Below are 12500 nucleotides of genomic sequence, written 5' to 3'. Positions count from 1 at the left end.
GATTTGATTGATTTGATTTGATTTGATTTGATAAATGTGTCTCGAATTTGCATACAGAATAATACAAAATGCTCTGAGACCAGGTTGGGAAGAGAGAAACATTTACAGTTTTACAGCCAATTTCCTGATTTAAAAACAACAACATTTTGCCATAGTGTGGAGACATGTTTGCAGTTTTTTATATGATATCTGATGATCAATGGGGCCCCGGTCGATAATTCGACCATGGTTTAGATAGCTGGCCTCTAGACTAAATGACCAATCTAAAAATGTTTTGCTGACATGAACTAAGTGAGTGATTGTCAGTAACTGACATAAGAGAAAAACAGCTGATGCACAACCAAATTTCGAAATTGCACCTTGTGTATTCTACTAGTCCAACTCTTAACAGTAAATTCAGACCCTGACAGTTCCTAAAAAAAAATTAATGTGGGTGGGGGAGCCTTATCTGCGGGCCTACAAAGCCGGGGCGCCAGTTGCCCCATCCCGGATCTACAAGCGTTGCTATTGGCCTTGTAGCCTAGGAACGATAACATTTTGGCATTCTTCCCAGGATGTCTTCACTTCCTTATTTGTAAAATGATATTACAGGTGACGACTATACAGACCACACCCCACTGACAATGAACTCAAGTGTCCCACTTGCACCGGAACGGACTCACCCGAATATTTCACCGTTCGGGAACACCGAGTTACTGTGTATGAACAGGTCGGAAAAGGACGATAGTGCCACTTTTGATGAATCTGCGGCCTATTTTACGGAATTACACGTTTGGAGATCTACGGAATCATGGAAGAGCCGCAATTTATGAAGTCAGTTTTACCTGCGCTAGACTCATTCACACTTGACGCAGTTGACACAAGTTTGGCATTACCACCAGAGGGTAATACAAAGACTCATTCAAACGACCGGAGTTTTCGTGTTCAGCAACAAGTGCGGCTCACACTTGCTCGTAAGGGCAAAAAGACAACGGCCAGTGGTAAAATAGTAACGTTAGTTTAACGTGTGTTTACATTGAGTCTGTATGAACAAGCAAGGTCTGTAAGATTAGGCTATTGATATCGCCTCGGGAATTTGAGGATGGGGGAAAATGTTTAGGCATAGTCTACCAGGGAAACAAGGCGGGTCGAAACCAGATGCAACCAAATGGACATACAGGCCTAGTCATTGGTGTCAGATTCTTAGTGACATTTTATTTACCATGACGTTTGCAATCATGTCAGCAAACTATTCTATTCAATCTCCTCAAGCCTACTGTATTTGTAGTCCTCCCCATTTACCCTTTCCAATAGGAGAGGGCAAGTGTCCAAAGGGTAATTAGGGAATTGGTAAAATGGCATGATCCTTCAGAACACATGTGGTTTATCTTTCAGGCAGTCTTCATCTATCCAGAAACCCACCAAGTATCACCGGTTCCAGAGATGGAATCTTGTCTAACATGAAGGTAAGGCCTATCCTATAGTATACACACACAACTCACACACACAACCCATTATCCACAGTCACAGGCGCATTAGCCTCCCAGAAATTAATCTGGAGAGCCTGGATGTTAGAATTAACAGCTACGTGATTCAACTCCGAGCAAGGGACTTCACCCTCCATGGCAGTCAAGTGCAATGTGTCTGTAGGATACATGAAGTGTTGTTTTTTAAAACTTGAATTCCATATTTAGTGCGTCACTGACGTGATGAACTTCACAAGAAACAGCAGGAAAAGGAGATGGTATCTATTGCCCTAAAAAAAACTGTGGTCTGCATTGGTTTTGAATGTACCGCCCATATGGTTTGCATAAAAACAAATGGGATAGTCTCAGGGATGTGCAGCTATTATAAGACCCCAGCCCATAGTGCAGAGGTGGGTATCTAACACTATCTCTATAATGTGACAACTGAAGCCTTTCCTTCTGGCACACTTGACATATTTATCGCCCCTTTGTTCTACCAAACGTTGAAATTCTATTATCTCACATAGACAATTGAATTGAACTGCATTTTATTGAATAATACCTTTATGATTCCCAAAGGAAACATAAGGTGTGGCTTTCAGTATATAAAACGCACAACAGTGGTTATTCAGACATCAGAGAGAGCATTTTGTATGATCTTTTTCCCTAAACCTTTTGTGTTGCTTTGAGTCATCACGACTGTGTCCAATTATATGCAACTGATTTACACAGATGTTTTAGCATTATTACCAGAAATCTCTTTATGGTTGATTCAGTTGTAAGCCTTCTGAAATGGGGCAACCGCTGCTTTTAACCTTTCCATGTAGACACACTCATCTTTGGGCCAGATTGGCGGCGTGGACTTCAGCAGCCTGTCGTCTTTGAAGGAGAATATAGGAAGTCCGTCTAAGAGGGTGGATTTGACCCCAGTCTCCAGACCTGAGTTACCTCGCTCCCGTCTGGCCTACGGGACACTCCGTTTCGGAACCTACACCCTCCCCGGCCCTAGCCAGCCGCCCATGATGGGGACTTCAGTGGAGCGGTCGTACGGGACAGACTTGATGCGGCGTTATGCCCATTCGGAAATGGCCCGTAGCACAAGGACACACGCCATGGCTAACAGCGGCAACGACCACTGGGGCCAGTCCCTCAGACAGACTCGAGGTCCTCAGCCCCTCTCGGCAGACCACTCATTCCTGTGCAGCAGCCCTGCGATTCGCACCGACAACAGCCCCTACCAGATGGAGGTTCAAAGGGGGGCAGGGAGACAAACAGGCTACGGGTCATTCAATCCTACCCAGAGAGCAGAGGGCCTGGTCTGGCGGGCCCAGGTGGGGAGGGAGAGCCAGGGGCCTGTGGGAGCCAAATGGCCTCCCTCGTACCCGGCCTCGCTGGTCAGCATGGAGGTGGACATGGGCCAGAAGAGGGAGGCGGCGGAGCCAGAGATCCAGCAGAGAGACGTGAAGGAACTCACTGCACTGTAAGACGGTTTATGTGTTGCTCTACACAAACCTGTAGTTGATTAGATCTGGCAGTTCATTTAGTTCTCAACAACTCAAATCAAATCTTATTCGTCACATGCTTTGTAAACAACAGGTGTAGACTAACAGTGAAATGCTTACTTACGGGCCCTTCCCAACAATGCAGAGAGAAAGAAAATAGAGAAATAATAGAAAAGTAATAAAATGTAAAAGTAATAATAAATACACAATGAGTAACAATAACTTGGCTCTACACACAGGGTACCAGTACTGAGTCAATGTGCAGGGGTACGAGGTAATTAAGGTAGATATGTACATATAACTAGGAATAAAGTGACTATTTAACAGTCTTATGGCTTGGGGATAGAAGCTGTTCAGGGTCCGGTTGGTTCCAGATTTTTGTGGCTGATCGAGGCTGGTACTAAAACTATTGGTTAACTATAAAATAGTCTTCCAGACAATAGAGGTGGTTCAGTTGCTTATCTGTCATTTCATGTCAATGATTTACCTAGATTTTCTAATAGGTGCATATAAATGAATACAATGGAAAGTGTTGTGAGGATGAGAAATTGGATGAATCAGCTTTTGGGATTGATAAAGTGAGTGTGTGTGTTTGTCATTGACAGGAAGTTCCTCTTCATTGCTCTCTCCCATACACAGGAAGCCTGAGAGCAAGGTGCCTGAGCTGACATTGGAGAGGGCAGTGAACCTGCTGGGCCAGGAGAATGAGGAGATGCAGATCACTGCTGCCAGCTTTATTCAAAACCAATGTTTCAACAGCGCTGACGCTAGGAAGATGGTGAGCTGGGGCCCATCTGTACTCATGTTGACTTGGCCCCTCAATTTAGGTTAAAGGCTGCCGGGCAGTAGGCCTACACTACAGCTGATGTTGCCAATACAGTATTTTCCCTTCAATTTATATTGAGATTATGTGGGCGATTCACATGAAAATTCAAGTTGAGCTCACACTTCATAGGAAACAAGGGTAGATGAATAGCTGTGCCTGTCTGTCCCCAGGTGTTCTACCTCCACGGGATACCCAAGTTGATCAAACTGCTGCAGAGCGACAGCGAGGAGCTGGAGCGGATAGCGGCAGGGGCGCTCCGAAACGTTGTCTTCGAGAGCAGCCAGAACAAGATGGAGGTGAAGGATAACGAGGGCGTGGCCCCCGTACTGCGTCTGCTCAGGAGAAGTCGCGACATAGAGACCCGGCGGCAGCTCACTGGTTAGTTTGAGCACCTCCTCGGGTAGATCTGAAAGAAATCGTCGTAGCACTTTATTAATGACCAGGGCCTGTATTTACAAAGTGCCTCAGAGCAGGAGAGCTGATCTAGGATCAGTTTAGCCTTTTAAATCATAATGAATAAGAGGGGGGGACCTGATCCTAGCACTCCTACTCTGAGATGCTTTGTGAACATGTGATTTACATGAAATTATGTGATAAAATGTAATGACCGTAGTAACCTAAGAATGAAACATGTTCCACAGGGCTGTTGTGGAACCTATCCTCCCATGACCTGCTGAAGGAGCATCTCTCCAAAGAGGCCCTGGAGATCCTGACCACCTCTGTCCTGGTGCCCTGCTCAGGCCTGTCTGAGGGGGAGAACCCCAAAGACGGCATGCTGGCTGACCCAGACACCTTTTACAACGCCACTGGCTGCCTCCGGTAGGTCGTCTGGTCTGGACACAGGTGTTTATTGGCCATTTGTGATTTTTGCACCGACCTATGTAGTATCTGTGATCAAGCATTTCTAGTGATCCATCTTAGGGCAGCCTGGGATGCAGAAATGGGTATAGTAGTTATGTTTGGAATGATCATGAAATCATTTCTTGATTGATGGTCCTCTGTAGCTTAGTTGGTAAAGCATAGTGTTTTTCAATGCCAGGATAGTGGGTTCGATTCCCGGGTCCACCCGTACGTAAAATGTATGCATGCATGACTGAAAGTCGCTTTGGATAAAAGAGTCTGCTAAATGGTATACAGTGCCTTCAGAAGGTATTCACACCCCTTGACTTTTTCCACATTTTGTTGTGTTACAAAGTGGGATTCAAATGGATTTAATTTAGAAAAAATTGTCAATGATCTACACAAAATACTCATGTCAAAGTAGAATAATTTATTTAAATTTTTTAAATTACACTATAAAACACTGATGTACCTTTATTAGATAAGTATTCAACCCCCTGGGTCAATACATGTTAGAATCACCTTTGGCAGTGATTACAGCTGTGAGTCTTTCTCTGTAAGTCTCTTAAGAGCTTTACACACCTGGATTGTACAATATTTGCCCATTATTCATTTAAAAATGATTCAAGCTCTGTCAAATTGGTTGTTGATGATTGCTAGACAGCCATTTTCAAGTCTCGCCATAGATTTTCAAGCCAATTTAAGTCAGAACTGTAACTAGGCCACTCAGGAACATTCAATATCATCTTATAAGCAACTCCAGTGTATATTTGGCCTTGTGTTTTAGGTAATTGTCCTGCTGAAAGGTGAATTTGTCTCTGGGTCTGTTGGAAAGCTGACAACCAAGTTTTCCTCTAGGATTTTGCCTATGCTTAGCTCTATTCCGTTTATTTTTATCCTAAAAAACTCCCTAGTCCTTGCCAATGACAAGCATATTGATAAGATGATGCAGCCACCACCATGCTTTAAAATATGAAGAGTGGTAGTCAGTGAGTGTTTGATTTGCCCCAAACATAACGCTTTGTATTCAGGACAAAGAGTTCATTTCTTTGCCACATTTTTTGCAGTATTACTTTAGTGCCTTATTGCACACAGGATACAATATTCTTATTCTGTACAGGCTTCCTTCTTTTCACTCTGTCAATTATGTTAGTATTGTGGAGTAACTACAATGTTATTGATCTTCAGTTATCCTACCATAGCCATTGAACTCTATAACTGTTTAAAGTCACCATTGGCCTCATGGTGAAATCCCTGAGCGGTTTCCTTCCTCTCTGGCAACTGAGTTAGGAACGGCGCCTGTATCGTTGTAGTGGCTGGGTGTATTGATACAGCATCCAAAGTGTAATTAATAACTTCACCATGCTCAAAGGGATATTCAATGTCTGCTTTTTTTTTATTTTTTACACATCTACCTTCTTTGCAAACCATTGGCAAAAAAAACAACCTTCCTGGTCTTTGTGGTTGAATCTGTGCTTGAAATTCACTGTTAGACTGAGGGACTTTACAGATAATTGTATGTGTGGGGTACAGAGATGACATAGTCATTTAAAAATCATGTTAAACACTATTATTGCACACAGAGTGAGTCCATTCAACTTTATAATGTGACTTAAGCAAAATTTTACTCTTGAATTTATTTAGGCTTGCCATAACAAAAGGGTTGAATACTTATTGACTCAAGACATTTCAGCTTTTCATTTTTAGTTAATTTGTAAACATTTCTAAAAACATAATTCCACTTTAACATTATGGGGTATTGTGTGTAGATCAGTGACACAATCTCAATTTAATCCATTTAAAATGTAGTCTGTAACCAACAAAATGTGAAAAAATTCAAGGGGTGTGAATACTTTCTGAAGGCACTGATGATGATGATTATTATTATTATTATACGGTGACCCAGACGGTTCATGTGCAATCCATCTCTCACCACAGTGTTACATCTCACAAGGCTTTGTCAAGCATTTTATATTTATCTCTGACAGCCTCCTCGCCATGAGTGAGAACTGTGAGGTTCCTCAAAGGCCATTGTCATCCTGTTACTCCTTTCCACCTGACAAAACAGGCATGATGACTTCTGCCTAGTCAGCATCACCTCGATGGAGCAGTAATGCGCTGGAAACAATATCCTGCATACCTTGCGTTCCTATTGAACCGGCGGCGATTGATTTGGTTTGGCACAGATATAGCACCTGACAAACACAACATGGTATTACAAGGAGTGTTTCGCTTTTGCCTAGCATCCGATACGACTGAAAACAGTCAGGGACTAAATTATTAACGGAGCCCTCTCCCTCTTAGTGGCTCTAGTAGAATTGAAACCTCAGAATCCATATTGGCTGGTGCTATCAAGCCCTGGCAACCGTTGACTTGTGTAACTCTGAGGAATTCCACAGTCTTTTGCCTGATTTAAAATGAAAACACACGACACTCCAACTCACAGCCATAACCTTGGGGCATCACTCATGTTACTGTATTTGGCTTGACGTTAACAAAAAGGCTGCAGAATTTTCTATATATTTGAGTGACTTTTTCAGATAAATGCCCATGGTTTTAGGAATAAAAAATGACCATGTGGTCACATGTATTGAGGCAACTGTCATGTGTTTTTTTCTCTGTGCTGACTTCATCTAAAAGGAAGTGGAACAGTTGACTCATTGACAAGTGGTTGAAATTAAAGTGAAATATTAACTCATGTTACTCATTTGTTTATGTTTCCTTTGTGCTTGAAACACACGTTGCTATCTCTCAACACATAGAAGAGACGTTTTATTACATTGACCTATTCTAATGGCTTTAACTGCAGATAACCAGAAAACCTTGGTAAAGTACACCAAATATCTCTAGCTACATAAACATTTGGCTCATCTGGCCAACAGCTGGAATAGATATTTTGCCAGTTTGGCCAATGTCTGGAATGCAAAGAATGCTTTTGTTGTTGCCTAGTGGCAATAATGACAACCTGTCATTGTTGTTGTCAGAAACATAAGCTCAGCTGGTCCAGATGGGAGAAAAGCCATGCGGCAGTGTGAGAACCTTATTGACTCACTGGTATACTACATCCGGGGAACCATAGCCGACTACAAGCCTGATGACAAGGTATGCATGTGAATGACTAAAGTAACATTTACTAAGCTTTTGTGCAAAATGTTCACTTGTTTCTTTTCGTACAAGCATTACTTAACATTTGTAGGTGGAATAAATATTGACAGGGAAATGCTTAAATAAGACTGGTTGTTTTTGCCCATATTTTATCAACTTATGTCTCTTTAGAACAACTTATTAATCTGGCCTTTAGTGTTAAATATCAAGAAAACAACATCATGAACCAGCTCTGCTCTACAATTAATTGTTTGGCAATGGACATCTGCAGAATGTTTGATCTTAAAATCATAGGCAATCACCAATCTGGTCCCCTGAACAGAACCACTTCTCTCCTCTACAGTCCACAGAGAACTGTGTGTGCATCCTACACAACCTCTCCTACCAGATGGTGGTGGATCTTCCACAGAAGTACACCAGCGAGCTCCATGAGTCTCGACTCAACCTGGCTCCAAAGACCAAGACCCCCGGCTGTTTCGGCTCCCGCAGTGCCAAAATCATCCAGGTAGGCTCCCATGACCTCTATGTTGTGGCTGTTATCTTCTTTGTTGCCCTTATCATGTACTTGACAGCCACTGTTTCTATCTGGTTATAAATAAGTTATTACCACTAAAGTAAATGAGCAATGCCTATGTTATGGATAAGCCGCCTTGGTAAGTGAGAAAGCATACATTTTGAACTAACTCTTTAAGCCCAGTTTTCTTTGACAAATGTATTTGTTAAAAGCTTTATACACATTGATTGAAATGTACTATGAAACCTGGTATCTGGAAGTTAACTTTGAATTAAAGGGCCTGTTTTCTGGTTGTTTTTGTCCTATAGCGTCTTGATCCAAAGTGCCCTCTGCTGGAGGAGAAGGGTAGTCCCTGTGGGATAGAGTGGCTGTGGAGCGCCATCACAGTGCGGATGTACCTGTCAATCATGGCCCGCAGCATCCGTCCCTACACCCAGGAGGCTGCCATCGGAGCCCTGCAGAACATCACAGCTGGGAACGGCCTGGTACGGCTATATCACAAATCTATGATCCTATTTCTATGGGCTATGTACTGTTCTGGGAGTGTAGAATTTATTTTCCCATGGGTTTGATTTGTATCAGTCTAACCCTCGTACTGCTCCTTTGAGGGAATAACTACAATACAGCCACACATCTATTAAATTGTCATGACTTGACTGTATAGTAAGTATTACATTGATGTGACTACTATATTGTGCATTACTATATTGACTGTCAGTTGGTGACGATGTTGGTCTCGTGTAGCTCAGTTGGTAGAGCATGGCGCTTGCAACGCCAAGGTTGTGGGTTCGATTCCCACGGGGGACCAGTATGAAAATGTATGCACTCACTAACTGTAAGTCACTCTGGATAAGAGCGTCTGCTAAATGACTAAAATGTAAATGTAAAAATGGCTCTGTATGGGCAGGTATCCAAGGCCATCGCCCACACCATAGTACAGCGGGAGAATGGTCTTCTCCAGGCCAGGAAGATGCTCCAGGAAGGAGAGAGGGATGTGCAGAAGACTGCTGTGTCCCTGCTAAGTAACATCTCACGCTACAGAGAGCTTCACGCTGACATTGGTGAGCTGTGAATTGACTCATCAACCGCAATGTTTTAGTCCTACATAAGTCCCAAAAAAGTATATTCCTTTGGGACTTGTAAGTATATAAAAGCACAGAAGCATAAAAACCTGCCGCTGTAGAAAATCAAACAATCTCTCACAAAGCATTCCACTCTCTCTGTAGTCAAACAGGTGTTGCCACAGCTGGTGGTCATGTTGCCCAACTCAGACACGGGCACAGACCTGCCTCCAGAGGTGACCGTGTCCCTGTGCCACATCCTCATCAACCTGAGCCAGGACGAGACGCAGCACGTCAGGGCCATCGTCAACCACGGTTCGCTGCCCAAGATCATCAACATCAGCGCAAAGGACAACGGGTCAGTGGGTAGCTTCTGAAGACCATGGCTGTGTTCCAGGCTGACTACATTGCCTGGATAGATGTTTAACATATCAACTAACCACATATGATATACTGTACGTAGCAATCTGATGCCAGACTGCGCCGTCGATGACGTGGCACTGTTGGTTGATGCTATGCAAAGACTGCAGATGGCCTTAATATGCACTGTATTATTCCTGAACATTATGAGTTTCTTTTCATCTGTCAAACCTCTTCTACTTGCTTTATGCTTTTCCTTTTATGTCCAATGACCGTAAGCTTGTGTCCCTTTAGGTTTGGTCCCACCAGGGCTGGCCAGGCAGCCTGCATCCTACTACACAGCATGTGGAGCCACTCAGAGCTCCACGGGGCCTATAGGAAGGTGAGGCCCCTACACAGTATAACCTCAAGGATAAGAAACATGTGGTGACAATAGTTGTTCATTCATCTAATGTGTTGCTTTTCCTCTCATCCTTTGGTAGGCTGGATATAGGAAAGCAGACTTCGTCAACAGCAGGACATCAAAGGCTGTAAATTCAATACGGGACTAAGCGGAGGATCACAACGCATTGTGCTGATTGAGGCAATAGTGTAGTTTATCTTCTGTATGGATTTAGATGACTCAATTCACTGCTTTATAAAATACTTGATTTGTGTGTCTACCTCTCCACAGTGTGAGATGTTACGTTTATTTTGTGTGTGTGTGTGAGCCTGTTCCAGTGACACCAATTGCTGCAAGCTCTTGGTAGAAGACCAAGTTCTCAACGATGGAAAAAAATGATTAAAAACAAAACTGATGGAGGATCAGCAAAGACTTGAATTACATTTGAAGGAAGGATTTTGAGGAAGAAAATGAATCAGCATAGAAGTGGAAGACAAGATAAGGATACAATTATGACATGTATGTTAGTTTAATGAATGTCATAACTTAAGTTGTAAAATATAGTTGTGATGTTAACATAGTTGGGGTTGTAAACAATATTAAATTACTACCTGTAGGTCTATTAAAAATGTCTACAATCATAGATTTTTTTTTGGGGGGTCAATCAAAAACAGGGCCAAGAACGTTTCCGGATAGAAATGCTATGAATATTTAAGACATGTTTGCTTATTCTACATGTCAAAGGGCATGTTTGTTCTACATAGCAGATTTCTATCTGAATGTAACAATGTGGTGTGATATCTCTGTAATGCAAATAATAATTATAGAATAGAGGGTGGCAGAGTGCTAAAAATAAAAGCCACAAATATTTTATCAATCTGAAGTTGATAGATGTGCTCCAGTTTTAGAGTAAATATTTGTATATACATATTTGTTACACAATGCACTCGAGATTACTTGGGAACTGCATGGGTAGGTAGGTGTTGAATCGTTTTGTTACATTACATTACGTCATTTAGCAGACGCTCGTATCCAGAGCGACTTACAGTTAGTGAATGCATACATGTTTTTTGTGTGTTTTTTTTTCATACTGGCCCCCCGTGGGAAACGAACCCACATCCCTGCCGGCCAAACCCTCCCCTACCTTGGACGACGCTGGACCAATTGTGCGCCGCCCATGGGTCTCCCGGTCGCGGCCGGCTGCGACAGAGCTGGACTCGAACCAGGATCTCTAGTGGCACAGCTAGCACTGCGATGCACTGCGCCACTCGCCACATTGTTTTACTACTTGGCTTAAAATAAAATACATTAAGGTTGAATGGTTATTTTGCTGTGGTAGTCATGACAGCAAAGACGCAGCACTTAATATGCCCGGCCACCCTTTAGTCCCACCTTTCAACTGCATCTCTTTGGCGCGCTGGAACGTTGATCGGCTGCGCTTGTACGTCATCCCAGGCAAACCTCAGATCCATTTAGGCCTATAGATGGCTTCTCATTTCTATTTTTGGCTCTTAGCCAGACTACTTATGTTTTACATGATTGTCATTGAGTGGATGTAAGTGACAAATCAGTGCTTCGCGCTATCCATACATGACAACCGCGCAGACACTCACGAACTACTCTACACAAACGGGTTGCCTGCCACAATGTTACCAATGGGCAGAGTCGATTATGCTGAGCCGCGGGGCACCGGGCACGTCATGTCATCGGGCGAAAGCGGGGAGGGAGGCGCTCCCTTCTCAAATCGAACAGTAATCTGCGCCACTCGGTCATTTGTCAACGAGGCATCGTCCAGAAACATAAACATCAAATATCTATTTTCCATAAAATGTTAGAATTTTCTAACTAGTTTTAATTGGGAAGGCATGGATATAAAGCGTTTTTATTAAAAGCAATCCCTTTTCCATGGGTAGACACAGAACCCAAGTAATTACTAGGGTGACATCAGCTAAATTGGGCCACTTTTTGGTAAATCGTTTGGGACAATAATACAATACCATATATGCCTTTTCCATGTGTTTTTATGATTAATAATGACTGTTTTTGATAATTTTGTGTTGAAATTATTTAATAAAATATAATTATTTAGGCCCTACAGTTCTTGAAACATCAGCTCTGCCAACATTTGTTGCATGAGCAGTTTCAGGTAAAATGGGCCACAGCTTCAGGTAAAATGGGCCAGTCAAACTCCAAAGGGAAATAGTCATTTATCATCAATTTTAATTTTAAAACACAGTTGCTTATACAGCCACATAACATTTAAACTGCATTAAACAAAAATTCATATGTGCCATTCAAAAAACATTTTGGGTGCAAACCCACATATTCAAATGTGCAATTAAAAAAATCCATTTTGGAACAGCATAGATCAGTGAACTGTCAGTGGTGTGTGTGTGTGTGTGTGTGTGTGTGTGTGTGTGTGTGTGTGTGTGTGTGTGTGTGTGTGTGTGTGTGTGTGAACAACA

At 42.6% G+C, this 12500-nt stretch overlaps 1 protein-coding gene across 1 annotated transcript; it reads left to right on the top strand.

Annotated features, from left to right (window-relative positions):
• Window positions 1-634: 634 nt before the first annotated feature.
• Window positions 635-10660, top strand: LOC121543476 (plakophilin-2). Its single transcript, XM_041853347.2, has 13 exons — window positions 635-980; window positions 1375-1445; window positions 2273-2925; window positions 3587-3725; window positions 3944-4151; window positions 4415-4592; window positions 7598-7715; window positions 8062-8223; window positions 8541-8717; window positions 9140-9293; window positions 9459-9651; window positions 9948-10035; window positions 10136-10660. The coding sequence occupies exons 1-13, from the start codon at window positions 791-793 to the stop codon at window positions 10202-10204; spliced, it is 2400 nt and encodes a 799-aa protein (XP_041709281.1). The 5' UTR covers window positions 635-790; the 3' UTR covers window positions 10205-10660.
• The last annotated feature ends 1840 nt before the right edge of the window (window positions 10661-12500 follow it).

Source organism: Coregonus clupeaformis, unplaced genomic scaffold (assembly GCF_020615455.1).
Source record: "Coregonus clupeaformis isolate EN_2021a unplaced genomic scaffold, ASM2061545v1 scaf0290, whole genome shotgun sequence".
NCBI lineage: Eukaryota > Metazoa > Chordata > Actinopteri > Salmoniformes > Salmonidae > Coregonus > Coregonus clupeaformis.
The sequence above is the reverse complement of the archived record's forward strand: the minus strand, read 5'-3'. Positions and strand labels throughout refer to the sequence as shown.